The sequence below is a fragment of the Pseudopipra pipra genome, chromosome 26, assembly GCF_036250125.1.
Source record: "Pseudopipra pipra isolate bDixPip1 chromosome 26, bDixPip1.hap1, whole genome shotgun sequence".
NCBI classification, from domain to species: Eukaryota; Metazoa; Chordata; class Aves; order Passeriformes; family Pipridae; genus Pseudopipra; species Pseudopipra pipra.
In genome coordinates, this window is record NC_087574.1 from 1955467 (window position 1) to 1968530 (window position 13064).

The following is a 13064-nucleotide window of genomic DNA, read 5'->3' on the forward strand; positions in this document are numbered from 1 at the left end:
CCCCTGAGAGACCTGGACCGCGACTCCGTACCGGCACCGGCATCCCGGACTGACCCTGGTGTCGGCAGCGGCAACCCAGCAGCTACCCCCGACACCGGCACCGACCCCCGGAGCCACCTCCGACAGTGCCCCGAGCCCTGGCACTAACCGCGGTACCGACCCCGGGTACCCACTCCCGGTACCGCCCCGAGGCCGGGACCGGGACCCGGAACCGCAACGTCATCCCAGGACTGACGTCGGTACCGGCACCGGCATCTTCGCACCGACCCCGGTACCGCGCCGGGACCCCCGGAACTCATCCCCGGCACCGCTCCGAGGCCCAGGACGGGAACTCGGTACCGGCACCGGCATCCCAGGACACACTCCCGGTGCTTCCTCGAGCCTCAGTGTCGACCCCCGGTACCTCACCGGCATTTCGGGACTGACCTCCGGTACTGCCTCGATCCCCGGACCCACCCCCGGGACTGACCGCGGGATCGACACCCACCTCCGGTCCCAGCACTGGCCCCGGTCCCGGCCCCCAGTGCCGCACCGGCATCCTGGCAGACATCCACCCCCGTACCGACCCCCCAGCACCCACCCATTTCTGTGGTGCCACATGTGCCCCTGGGGCATCCACAGGGCACACGGGGGTCCCTAAAAGCCCCCCCCCTTGCCTCTGTGCACCCCTGTGTGTTCCTTGTCCCCTCCCCAAACCTCCCCAATGCAGGTCCTGGGGGGCACCCCCATGTCACCCACGGGCAGCACCCGAGTGCCAGGCAGAGATTTATTGTCTGGGGGGGAGCAGAGGGGGGCTGGGGTCCCACGGGCACTCAGGGGATGGAGGACAAGGGGGTTGGGGGGAGGGGCACAGGGGGACCGCGGGGGACCCCACTAGCCCTGGGCACCCCCGGGCTCCTGGGCCTGGCTGGGCTCCTGTGTGTCCCCCTCGGTGGGCGGCCGTGTCCTCTTGAAGAAACCCATCTGGAAGGGGACAGGGTGACAGCCAGGCCCTGTGGGACCCCATCCAGGGACCCCACAGCATCACCCCCCAGGGATCCCTGTGGCACCACCCCCATGGACCCCATGGCACCACTCCCGGGGACCCCACAACATCATCCCAGCTGCCCCCCCCCCCCCGTCCCGCAGCCCCCACCCACAGGTCTGTACCCCCATTTCATGGTCCCTCCAGTGCCAGTGAGGCCCCACCACCATGATGGGTGTCCCCGGTGTTCCCAGTGTCCCCCTACACCCACTCACCTTCCACATGAAGAGGCTGAGGAGGGTGAGGAGCAGGAGCCCGGCCAGGACCCCCAGCACCACCCCCCACACCGGCACGGCCCCCTTGCCCCCGGGGCTGGCACGAACCACCCGGGTGACAGCCTGCGGAGGGACGGCTGGGTGACACTGCTGCCACCACAACCTGTCCCCATTTCCCAGTGTCCCCAACAGCCCTACCGTGGCGTTGCCGGCGGGCAGGAAGCTGGGCTGGACCCGGTAGGGCATGGCCGAGGTGCTGAACCACGCCTGGGACTGGATGAGGAACTGCGACAGGAGGTGCTCCCGCTGGGGACACACGTGGGGACAGAGGTGGGGACACATTGGGGACACGGCATCAGGGGTGCTGGCAGCCAATGGGACACCCATGACACCTCTCATGTCATCCCCAGTGCTGCTCTCTGCAGGAGGGGACATGACAGTGCCACCCTGTGCCCTCGCTGTCCCCAGGAGGGGACAGTACCTGCTGCATGGTGTCCATCCAGAGCAGGGCGTGGACACTGACCAGTGCCCGCTGGTCCTTGCCCAGGCTGGGCACGTGGCAGGTGATGTCCACGCACGTGGCATTGTCACAGTCCTGAGGGACACGGCAGGTGTTGGGGACCCCCACCCCGGGGGACACCCCCAGCCCTGCGCCCATTGTGGGCTGCAGGCCCCCGGGGTCATCATGGGGCGGGGTCCTCCACCCGGCTCCACATCCGTAATGGGATGCAGGTACCCGGGTGCACCCCCTCACCGCAGGGATGGGGTCCCCCACCCTGGAGGCACCTCCAGCCCCCTCCCCATAATGGGTGCAGGTCCCCAGGGTCACCCACTCAGCACAGACAGGGTCCCCCACCCTGGCACCCCTCAGGCCCACCCATCACGGGGTACAGTTCCCCGGGGTCACCCTCTCACCACGGGGACAGGCTCCCCCAGCCCCAGCCCCGGGGGCTCCTCCGCCTCCCGGCGCTCCCGCTGGCGGGTGCCGTTCCCGGGCGCTGCTCCCGTGGGACGGGCGATCTCCAGCTGGAAGGAGACACAGGGGGGGTCACACCCACCCCCTTAACACCCACCAGCGCCCGCGGGTGGGCACTGGCCCCTCAGCCCCTACCTGGGCGGGGTTGAGGTCGGGGTGGTGGGTACAGTTCATGCCCCCCTCGGTGCCCAGCTCCAGCAGGTAGAGAAGGATGTGGCCGCCCAGCTGGTGGGGGACAGCGAGGCGCAGGGAGACCCCGCTGACGGTGCTGGGACCCTTGTTGTGGAGCTGCGGGAGGACAGGGGGGTGACACCAGGGAGGGGACAGAGGGGACAGCCCCCCGGGCAGCCGGAGGGGGCAGTGCCCTACCTCATAAACGTGCTCCACCTTGATGCCGTGGTCCTCGAGCCGCCGGCTGCCCTCCACCCCCTGCCAGCTCGTGGGCAGCACCGTCGTGTCTGGCAGGGAGTTGCTGGCGGGAGAGGGGCGTCAGTGTCCCCCTTTGTGTCTCCCCCCGCGTGTCCCTGTGCCCCCCAGACCCTCACCCTCGCAGCTCCATCTCTGCCTGAGCCTCCACGGGCACTGTCACTGTCACCGACGCGTTCGTGGAGCTGGGGCTGTTCTTGCTGCGGGGGGAGGGACAGACACCGAGTTTGGGGACACGCTGAGGACACCGATCCCGAGTGCCAGTGTCCCGACAGTGGGAGGGGACAGGGGGACGGCAGTGTCACCTCCGCAGCTGGAGCTGGAAGGTGATGGCATCCCCCATGTCCTCCAGCCCGGACACGCTCAGCTCCATGTCCACAGTGATCTGGGGGGTAGGAGGGAGGTGGGTGATGACCCCAATTCCAGGGGGGGTGATGGGCACAGCAGAGAGACCCCCCCATCCCCTTACCCGGGCCCCTGCTTTCATGGGGTTGCCCAGCTCGCAGAGCACCACGTGGGTCCCGTTCTCCTTCTTGGGGTTGCAGCTCAGCTTCTCCTGCCCCTGTGGGTGGGGGACACAGGGAGGGGACACGTCATGGACCCCTCTGTGCACCCTCCACCCCAGGGACCTGCATGGGCCGAGGGCAGGGCGTGAGACCCCCACCCTGGACACCCCTCACCACTGGGCAATGCCATGGAGGGTGGTGGCCACCAAGGGCAGAACATGAGCCCTCCCCCCAGACACTGCCAAGGGCAAGGTGTGAGCCCCCCACTCTGGGTCCTCTCTGACACCCCCCCCTCTGGGCTCCCCCGGGGAAGGTGGTGGCCATGAAGTGCAGGACATGAGCCCTCTATCCCCAGATCCCTGGGCAGACATGAACACTGGGCAGCCACATGGAGGATTATGGCAAACAAGGACAGTGTGAGCCCCCAGATCTGGGTCACCCCCCCATGCCGGGCACCCCCTGACACCCATCACCACTTGGCACCCCCATGGACGGTGATGGCCACTAAGGGCAAGGTGTGAGCCCCCCACCCTGACACCATCAAGGACACGGCGTGAGCCCCTCGCCCTGCACACCCCCCAGCACCCATCACCACTGGGCACCCCCATAGAGTGTGACACCCATCAAGGGCAGGGCATGATCTCCCCACCCTGCACACCCCCCAAAGCCCTCCGGTCACCCATGGAGAGTGTTGGCCACCAAGGACATGGTTTGAGATCCCCACCCTGGACATCCCTAACACCCTTCACCACTGGGCACCCCTGTGGAGGGTGACAGCCGTCAAGGGCGTGGTGTGAACCCTCCACCTCTCACACCACCATGGGCTCAGTGAGCCCCCCACCCCGGGCACCACTGTCCCCCCCCCGTGGGCACCCACCGGGATGGTGCTCCGGGCTGCCTGGTAGTGGGTGCCAGGGGGCAGCTGCACCCTCAGCTCGGCCTCGAAGGCGCCTTCGCCCGCGTTGGAGGCGTGGGCACGCAGGCGCAGCGCGGCCTCCGCCCCGATCAGCAGGCACTGGCTGGGGCTGGGGGACACGGGGACACGGGGACAGGGCTCAGCACCCCACGGGGACACCAGCTATCCCCCTGACCCCCCTGTCCCAGGTGCTCACGTGTCAGCAGCCAGGTGGAGGTCAGGGATGCAGAGATTGTCCTCGCCACAGTCCTCCAGGACGATGTGGGTCTGGGAGGGGGACAGGGAGGGGACAGGGGGACCCCCACCCAAGGTGCAGTGTGGGAGGGGGAGTCATTGGGGACAGCAGGGGATATGAGGGGGGAGTTCCTGGGGAGGGATTGGGCTGCTGGAGGAGGCAGAGGGGACATCCCAGGGGGGAAGATCTGGGACAGTGTGGGGTAGAGAGGGGTCATTCCCAGGAGTGATTGAGGATGGTGGAGGGGAGAAAGGTGATACCCCTGGGGAGTAAGAGCAGAGGGGACATCCAGGGGACTGATTCAGGATTGGGGAGGATACTGTGGGACACCCCAAGGATGGAGCAGGGACAGAAGGGGGACATGCTGGGGAGAGTTTGGGGATGGCAAAGGGGACAGAGGGGACATCCTCGGGGATATGACTGGGGGGAATGGGGTACAGAGGTGACATCCCAGGAGGGACTGGGGACAGCAGGGTGAGTACAGAGGGTTGGGCAGGAGGGACAGTGGCAGGGCACAGTGGGGGGGCACATTCCAGGGGGTACAGGGGACAATGCGAGGGGTAGGAGGCACATCCCAACAGGAACTGGGGACAGTGAGGGGGCCGGGTCATGGTTCCAGGGAGAGGCTGGGGACACTGGGACAGGCTAGGGACTCTGGGGCTGAGCACAGCCAGGCTGGGGGTACCCACGTGTGCCTGGCCCAACCATGCGGATGAGCCCACCCCATGTCACCACAGCCATGTCCCCCCACAGCTGCATCCCCCCTACCTGTGCCTGCACCAGGGTGTTCCCATAGAGCACCAGCCCCGGGGCCTCCCCGGGCAGTGCCAGGGCCACGCTCAGGGCCACCGGGCTCAGCTTGTCCTTGAACTCGGCTTCGTCCTGGGGACACCATGGGCAGAGCACTCTGGAGGGCACCGCGAGCCCACCCCACCCCAGGACCCCCACCCACTGCCGTCCCCATCCCTGTCACCCACCCTCCTGGGACACTGTTGTCCCCAAGCCCTGTCCCAATTTCTGTCCCCATCCCGGCTGAAGACGCCACATCCCCATCCCTGTCCCCACACCTCCTTGGGCTGTGTCCCCCCCGTGCCCGTACCCGCAGGTAGGCGGTGAGGTTGCGGCACTGGGGGCGTGTCCCCGGTGTCACCACCAGCTCCTCTCGCCAGGACGACTGGTGTCCCTGCAGGAGCAGGACCCTCCGGGACAGCCGGGGCTTCAGCCGGTCCAGCTGCAGCTCAGCCTCCAGGTCTGGCAGGGCACAGGGCAGGGTGGCACTGGTGACACCCCCGGGGACACGCCAGCGGTGCCCGTGTCCCCCCCGGGTGGCGCTGGCACTCACGGATGGCCGAGGGGATGTGCTGGCCCGTCACGCTGACACAAAACACCACGTGGAAGCTGCGGGGGAACAGAACCCAGAGGTGCTCAGGGACCTGTCCCGTCCCCACAGCAGTGTCCCCACAGCAGTGTCCCCACTGTCCCCACAGCAGTGTCCCCATGGCATTGTCCCCTCAGTGGTGTCCCCACAGCAGTGTCCCCACTGTCCCCACAGCAGTGTCCCCATGGCATTGTCCCCTCAGTGGTGTCCCCACAGCAGTGTCCCCACAGCAGTGTCCCCATAGTGGTGTCCCCATGGAATTGTCCCCATGGCAGTGTCCCCATTGTCCCCACAGCAATGTCCCCACAGCAGTGTCCCCACAGCACTGTTCCCATGGCAGTGTCCCCATTGTCCCCACGGCTATGTCACCACAGTGGTGTCCCCACAGCACTGTTCCCATGGCAGTGTCCCCTCATCAGTGTCCCCACACCGATGTCCCCAGCACACGCCTCACCAGCTGACACGGATACCGGAGTCGGGCAGGACACAGTCCAGGATCTCGGGGTTCAGCCCATCGGGGACACTCAGCTGGGTGTGGGCCACCACCACGGGCTGTCCCCTGGGGCACAGGGACATTGCTGAGGTGCCAGGGGACCCGGCAGGGACTCCCGGGCCACCGCAGGGACGGGCACTCACCGGTACACGGCCACCTTGGCCGCCCCGTAAGCCCCGACCAGCAGATCTGCGGGGACAAGCGGAGTGTCGGTGCCGGGGCGGTGACACCGGGTGGGCAGGGCGATGGCAGGGCGGTGACAGGGTGGTGGCACCCGGGGCCGTACCCGGGTAGCCGTTGCCGTCCAGGTCGGTGCCCCCTCGCAGGGCGAAGCCGAAGGCGGCGGGGCCGGGGAAGGGGCTGTCGAGGCGCTGGGTGGGCACCGGCTCCAGCCCCTCACTCTGCCCGCGGAAGATGAAGACCTGCCCTCTGCCATCGTCACCCCCCTGCGGGGCACCCACGGCCACGTCTGGGGACAGAGGGGACGTGAGCACCCACCCAGCACCGCCCACCCAGCACCGCCCACCCAGGCGCTCCCGCCTCAGTTTCCCCAAGGTGGGGGCACAGGGGGGCCCCTGGCACAGCCCCCTCGCCACCGCCCGCGGTGTTACCGCCGAAGCCGTCCTTGTCCAGGTCCCCCAGGCTGGCGATGGCGGCGGCGAAGCGGCCGTAGGGGTGGGTGCCCGTCAGGGTCTGGGGGGGCCGGGGGAGGAGCTGGTGCCCCCCGCCCAGGTAGAGGTAGAGCCGCCCCAGTTCGCTGCGCTGCCCGTCGGGGCGCCGGGCCATGTACAGGGGGGCACCCACCAACAGGTCGTCCCGCCTGTGCCGAGCGAGGGGTCAGGGTGAGGGTCCTCAGGTTTGGCGGCTGGGGGCACTCAGGGGTGTGCCAGGCGCGGGGCGGCACCCCTGGGTGTCCCCGTGGGGAATGGGGGTGTGGGGACAGTCCCGGCTCTCACCCGTCCCCATTGACGTCGGCCACGGCCACCGTGTGCCCGAAGTACGATGCCACCTGGAAAGGGTCCGGGTTGGGGTGGCACCAGGGGAGTGCCAAAGACACCATGGGGTGCACTGGGTGATGGGCGGGGGGGTTCGGGGAGCAGATGGGGGCTGGGGGGGCTGGGGGGCTATAGGGAGGAGTGCAGGGATGCCGTGGAGCCCCAGGGGGTGCTGAGGGTGGCACAGGGTGGAGGTACCTGCTCGCTGTCGATGCCCCGCAGCCGGCGCAGGGTGTTCCCCGCAGTGAAGATCTCCACCTGCCCAGGGCAGCGTCAGACCCCAGCCCGGGGGGGCCACACGGTGGTGACCCCTCCAGGTGGCACCGGGCACGGGGCACCGGGCACCCCCCAGCACTCACCTCACCCCTCGTGTCTCTCTTGTTGGGGACCCCCACAACGTACTCTGTGGGGGATGAGAGCCATGAGTGACCCCACCAGGGCATCGGAGGGGGCGTGGGGATACCCCTGGCACTGGGGTTGGCACAGGGATATCCCCAGCACTGGGGTGGGCACAGGGATATCCCCAGCACTGGTGTGGGCACAAGGATAATTCTGACACTGGGGTGGGCACAGGCATATCCCCAGCACAGGGATGGGCAGAGGGATACCCCTGGCAGGGTATGAGGGGTGTGGGGGCACAGAGACAGGATAAAGGGTGTGACCTGGCACAACCTCTGTCCAGCACCCCCAGGAGGGGAGGTCGCCCCAGGGTGTCCCGGGCCCATCACCCCCCCCCCCCCGCCCGCAGGTGGCCCTGCCTTCCACGCCCCCCAGCCCTACCTTTGGTTCTGAGGTCGCCATCGAACTCGCCCACAGCCACCGAGTACCCTGCAGGGAGAGGAGCACCAGTGAACCCCCGGGAGCCCCGGCAGGAGCCGGCTGTGGGGCGGGGTGCCCGTGCCCGCTGCTCACCCCGGTACCCGTCCTCGTATTCCAGGGACACGGGCACCGTGGGGCGCCCCGGGGTCCCCAGCCAGAGCAGGGACGTGCCGTGGAAGCGGCTGAGGATGGTGTTCACCTCCACGGAGTACAGGAGCCCTGCGGGACACCGGGGTGGGCGGACACCAGCGCTGAGGGGGCACCCACTGCCACACGCCCTGGGCTGCCAGTGCCACTGCGGGTGGCACTGAGGGGGTGGCCCGTGGGTGCCCTCCTCTCGCCATGCCCACCCGAAGGGAGCACCAGCCCGGCAGGAAGGACTCACCCGTGAAGTAATACCCGCCGGGGGCACCCAGCACCAGCGTGCCGTCCTGCGGGAGGAGCTGCCTCAGCACCGCCCTGGGGCACCCCCACCCTGGCATCGCGCCCAAACATCCCTTATCCTGGCGTCCTTCACCCCCACGCTCCCACCTCAGCATCCTTTATCCTGGCATCCCCACCCGGGCAACGCCCCAAGCATCCTCACCCAAGTACCCCCCACCCCAGCACCCTCCATCCTGGCACACCTCCCCCAGATATCTCCCACTCCAGCATCCCCTACCCCAAAATCTTCCACCCCATCATCCCTTATCCTGGCATCCATGACCTTGACATTCCCACCTTGGTATCCTCCTCAAGCATCCCCATCCAAGTATTCCCCATCCAAGTATTCCCCACCCCAACATTCCCCAAGCATCACTCCCAAGCATCCTCACCCAAGTATCTCCCATCCTGTCATCCCCCATCCTGGCATCCCCTCCATCCTGGCATCCTCCACCAGAGCATCCATGACCCTGGCATCCCCACCCAGGCTTCCCCCACCCCAATATTTCCCACTCCAGCATCCTCCACCCTAAAGCCCCCACACAAGGATCCCACATCCTGGCATCCCCCCATTCAAGAATCGTCCACCCCAGCACCTCCACCCAAACCTCCCTACACCCTCTTCCCCCCTCCTGACCCCCCCACCCCAGCATGCCCCACCCTCTCATCCTCATCCTGGGGCCCCTTCCTCTGGAATTCCCGCTCCAGCATCCCCCACCCTGACACCCCCACTCAGGTACCATTTCGGCCACACCCTCTGCATCCCTGGCACCATCTCCACGGGAAGCCCGGGGGGCACGCCGGGCGCGCTGCCCCCCGAGTCCCCTCGAGCCCCCCCGAAACCCTCGAACCCCCCCTCACCGGGGTGACGGCGGCGCTGAAGCCGATCTCGCAGTAGCGCTTGTCGTGCTCTGCGGGCACAGGGCAGGGTCAGACCGACACGGGGCGGGGGCACCCCCGCCCCCCCGAGCCCCTCACCCCCTCACCGTAGTTGTTCTGGCGGTAGGTGCTGGCCATCGACTGGTCCCGGCAGGGCGAGTACCAGACCACGCGCCGCAGCCCCGGGGTCGCCACGAAGCAGGTGCCCGTCGGGGTCCGGAACGCCTCGTCCGGCCCGTCCACCGCGTTCCAGTGCTGCAGCGGGGCGCAGGCCTGGGCAGGGGGATGGCACAGGGTGGGTGCCCACCCCGCCGTCACCACCCACGGGTGCCCAAACCACCCCCCGCCGGCTGCACCCACCACCAGTTTGCCGTCCCAGCCGGTGACGGACGCGCCCAGCCACTGGTGCGACTTGTAGGTGTGGAATTCCAGGGTGCCCTGGGTCTCGGTCTCGTCCCCTGGGGGAGCGGGAGAGGGGGATTTTGCGGCTCCGGCACACGCCCTGTGCCCGCCCAGCACCGCACGGCGCCCACGTACCCGCGGTGTCGATGGGGAGGGGGCGGCAGGGGGTCTCGTCGGGGGGCCAGGAGCAGAGGAAGACGGCGCCGGGCTGAGCCACGCCGGGCTGGGAGGTGTTGGCACGGGGGGCCCCCACGGCCACGCTGGGCCTGGGGGGCAGAGCGGGTGTCATCTGGGGGCAGAGCGGGTGTCATTCCCGTGCCGTGCCCGACCCCCGCCCCGCGGTGTGTCCCTACCTGCCCTCTGTCATGAGGAAATCCAGGGCGAAGCCGAAATAGCTGCCGGGGGGTCCCGTGTACTCGGTGGGGGGTTCCTGGAGAAGCCCCAGGGTGGGGGGCAGGCGCAGCCCCCCGAGGAGCAGCAGCACCCGTAGCAGCCTCATGGCCACCCCGAAATGTGGCCACAGCCCCGGCACGTCCCGGGGCGGTCCCGGCTTATCTCGGAGGACGCAGTCGGGGCCGGGGACAGCAGTGATGGGGGGCACAGGAAGGGCCCCCCCGAACGCGCATCCGCTCCTGCGGGAGCCGGAGGGGTGTGGGGGGGATGTGCTGGGTCGGATGTGGCCGGAGCAGGGTGGGGGGCAGGAGGTGGCAGTGCCACCGGGGGACACTGGCAGGGCTGGGGGGACAGGGGGGCAGCACAGCACCCACCACCAGCCTCCCGCCGGGGCCGAATCCAGCCCGCCCTGGGGTGCCTGTCTCGGGGGGTTATTTCGGGGTGCAGGCAGCCCTGGCCAGCGGAAACGCGGCGGGGAGGGGGGAGGACAGCAGGGCACGGGGCCCCTGCATCGTCCCCGGTGTCCCCTCTGCAGCCGGATGGAGCAGACAGCACTGGCCCCACCAGCACTGGGCATTGGCAGCAAACTGTCTCCCCCCCTTCCCCGGGATAGGGACACCCCAAAACCCTCCCAAGGGGCCGAGCAGCACAGGGAAATGGCTCTGGGAAGGGGATGGGTGCCAGGTGGGGGCACAGCCCACACCCAAGAGAACAAGGGGGGTTCCTGTCCCCCGTGGAGGAGCCGGTGCCCCTCAGCCAAGCCAGGCTTGGGGGAGCTGTGGGGGCTCAGCCCTGCCTGGACAGTGGCTGAGCCCCTGAACCCACCAGCACGATTAATTTAATCTCAATTTATTAAGGACCCTCAGGGTGCCTCGGGGCTCCAAGGGCTCCTCATGCTCACCCAGAGCCGGTGGCAGGGACAGGCCCCGGAGCATCTCCCTGTGATCCAGCCCCATTTGTGAAACTTCCTTTCCATCTCTGAAGCTGCAGGTGGGAAGCAGGACGGAGGGGTCAGGGGGTCCTGGAGGGCACAGGGAGGCCACCACAGTGCCCAAACAGCACCTTGACCCCTGAGGAGGAACACAGCCCCAGAGCCCGGACTGCTCCAGCCCTTTGGAGCAGCTGCAGTTGGAAAACAGCTGGAGCAGAGCTCCGAGGGGTGGGAAGGGTTTAGCCGAGCCCGGCTCAGCTCTGTGCCCCGGCAGAGCAGGGCACTGGGCTCAGGGGCAGCTGCTCCTCCTCGGGTGGTCTAATCCCCCGCTGGCAGCAGCATCCAAACCCAGCTGGAGCCCACACCAGGCTCCTTCAAGGCCACTGTGATTCCTTCTCCCGTTGAATTACTTCTTTCCCTGTTCCTTGCAGCTCTTCTGCACCATCACTCATCAGCCTCCCCGGCCCAGGGCCACCCAGAGGACAGACAGGCAATGGCAGGTGGCACCCTGTGCCCCCACCCCGGCAGTGTTCAGTGGGGTTTGCATTTTTTTCCTTTAACCAAACCAGGACTTTATTTAGGAAAGGAGAGGTGGGTGCTCCTCCTCCTGAGCTCTCACGGCTTCTGACACTCGCCCAGGCTGGATCAGCAGCACAGCCTGGGCTGGAGGGACCCCAGGGGCAAAACTCCCAAAATCCCATGGCATGACCTGGGCAACCCCAAGTTCCTCGACCACGGCAGGGACAGTCCTGAGGAGCAGCTGAGGGAGCTGGGGGGGCTCAGCCTGGAGAAAAGGAGGCTCAGGGGGGACCTTCTGGCTCTGCAACTCCCTGACAGGAAAGGGAGTCGGGCTCTGCTCCCAGGGAAAAAGGGACAGGAAGAGAGGAAACGAGCTCAAGCGAGATTTAGGTTGGATATTAGGGAAAATTTCTTCCCCAAAATGTTTGTCCAGCCCTGGCACAGCTGCCCAGGGCAGAGGTGGAGTCCCCATCCCTGGAGGGATTTAAAAGCCCTGTGGATGTGGCACTTGGGGACATGGCCAGTGGTGGCCTTGGCAGTGCTGGGGGATGGTTGGACTCCATGACCTCAGGGGGCTTTTCCAATCTGAACAATTCCATGACTGCAGGACGAGGCTGCAGCCCAGGTCAGGAACTGCTGAAGAGGGAGATGGAAAAAAGGGACACGAGGGCTGACAGACCCCCAACACCACAAGGAGCTGCTGGAGGAGTGTGGAGAAGCAACACCATCCTCATGGGCAGGAGCTGCTGCCCTCCCCACCTCAGCTTCTGGCCGCTGTCAGATGACACAGGAATGGACATTTTCTCTATCTTACAAGCAAAATATTCCCATTAAAAGTATGACCCAAGCATCCCCTACCATAATTTAAGGAGAAAGCCACCTGATGCAGCAGCTCCATGCCATCACACTCCACCACATTTTTTTTTCCACAAATCATTGGTTTATTAGAAAGGTTTTTTTTCCCTCATTTTACAGCATATATATATATTTATATATATATCTTATGTGACAAAGTTAAATACAGTCTGTTTATGCTCGTTAAGTAATGACAGGTTAATTATTTTTAGCGCTATCCTGGAAGTCCAAAAACAACCCCGGGATGGGGTCGGGCCCTACAAAGCTCAGCTCTGACAGTAACACTGAATTGTTGGGTATTTACAGGAAATTGAGTCCCTTTTTGTGACCCCTGTGTCACTCTGACCTGCTCCAATCTCTCGTTTACACAGTGAGGAGGCTCAGGGGGGTTTGATCCTTTGACTCCACGCTCCAGGAGGGGACAGGGAAGAGGATGAGGATGGAGAAGGGGGCAGGGGTGCCACTGCATCCCCTCGGTGCCTGCTCTGAAATCCCACCCTACAGAGCCTCCCTGAGATGCCCCAACCACCGTGACACGAGGGGACCTGCACCCGCAGTGTCCATGTCAGCAAACCATCCCCTGGAATGGGACAGGGAAGCTCCCACAGGGAAGAACTGGGAAACCCCTCATGGAATAAGTCAGGCAGCCCCAGCTCAGTGTGACCCTGTGTGTGGGATG

General features: G+C 66.5%; 1 protein-coding gene across 4 annotated transcripts; it reads right to left on the bottom strand.

The window, feature by feature from the left end:
* Positions 1–752: 752 nt before the first annotated feature.
* On the bottom strand, positions 753–10224 carry ITGA2B (integrin subunit alpha 2b). 4 transcript variants are annotated; one of them, XM_064636596.1, is made up of 30 exons: positions 10041–10223; positions 9823–9953; positions 9646–9743; positions 9393–9558; positions 9268–9317; positions 8369–8414; positions 8077–8202; positions 7945–7992; positions 7524–7567; positions 7363–7422; positions 7126–7178; positions 6781–6989; positions 6456–6638; positions 6313–6358; positions 6131–6235; positions 5641–5696; positions 5398–5549; positions 5067–5180; positions 4260–4330; positions 4025–4172; positions 3111–3203; positions 2947–3026; positions 2761–2841; positions 2585–2687; positions 2351–2503; positions 2155–2265; positions 1721–1834; positions 1438–1545; positions 1240–1362; positions 753–963 (listed from the first exon to the last, which is right to left on the bottom strand). In XM_064636596.1, the coding sequence occupies exons 1-30, from the start codon at positions 10184–10186 to the stop codon at positions 874–876; spliced, it is 3108 nt and encodes a 1035-aa protein (XP_064492666.1). In that variant the 5' UTR covers positions 10187–10223; the 3' UTR covers positions 753–873. The 4 variants fall into 4 exon arrangements, with proteins under 4 accessions (XP_064492666.1, XP_064492665.1, XP_064492664.1 ...); XM_064636595.1 differs by having other exon boundaries at positions 1240–1545; XM_064636594.1 differs by having other exon boundaries at positions 9393–9743.
* Between the last annotated feature and the right edge of the window lie 2840 nt (positions 10225–13064).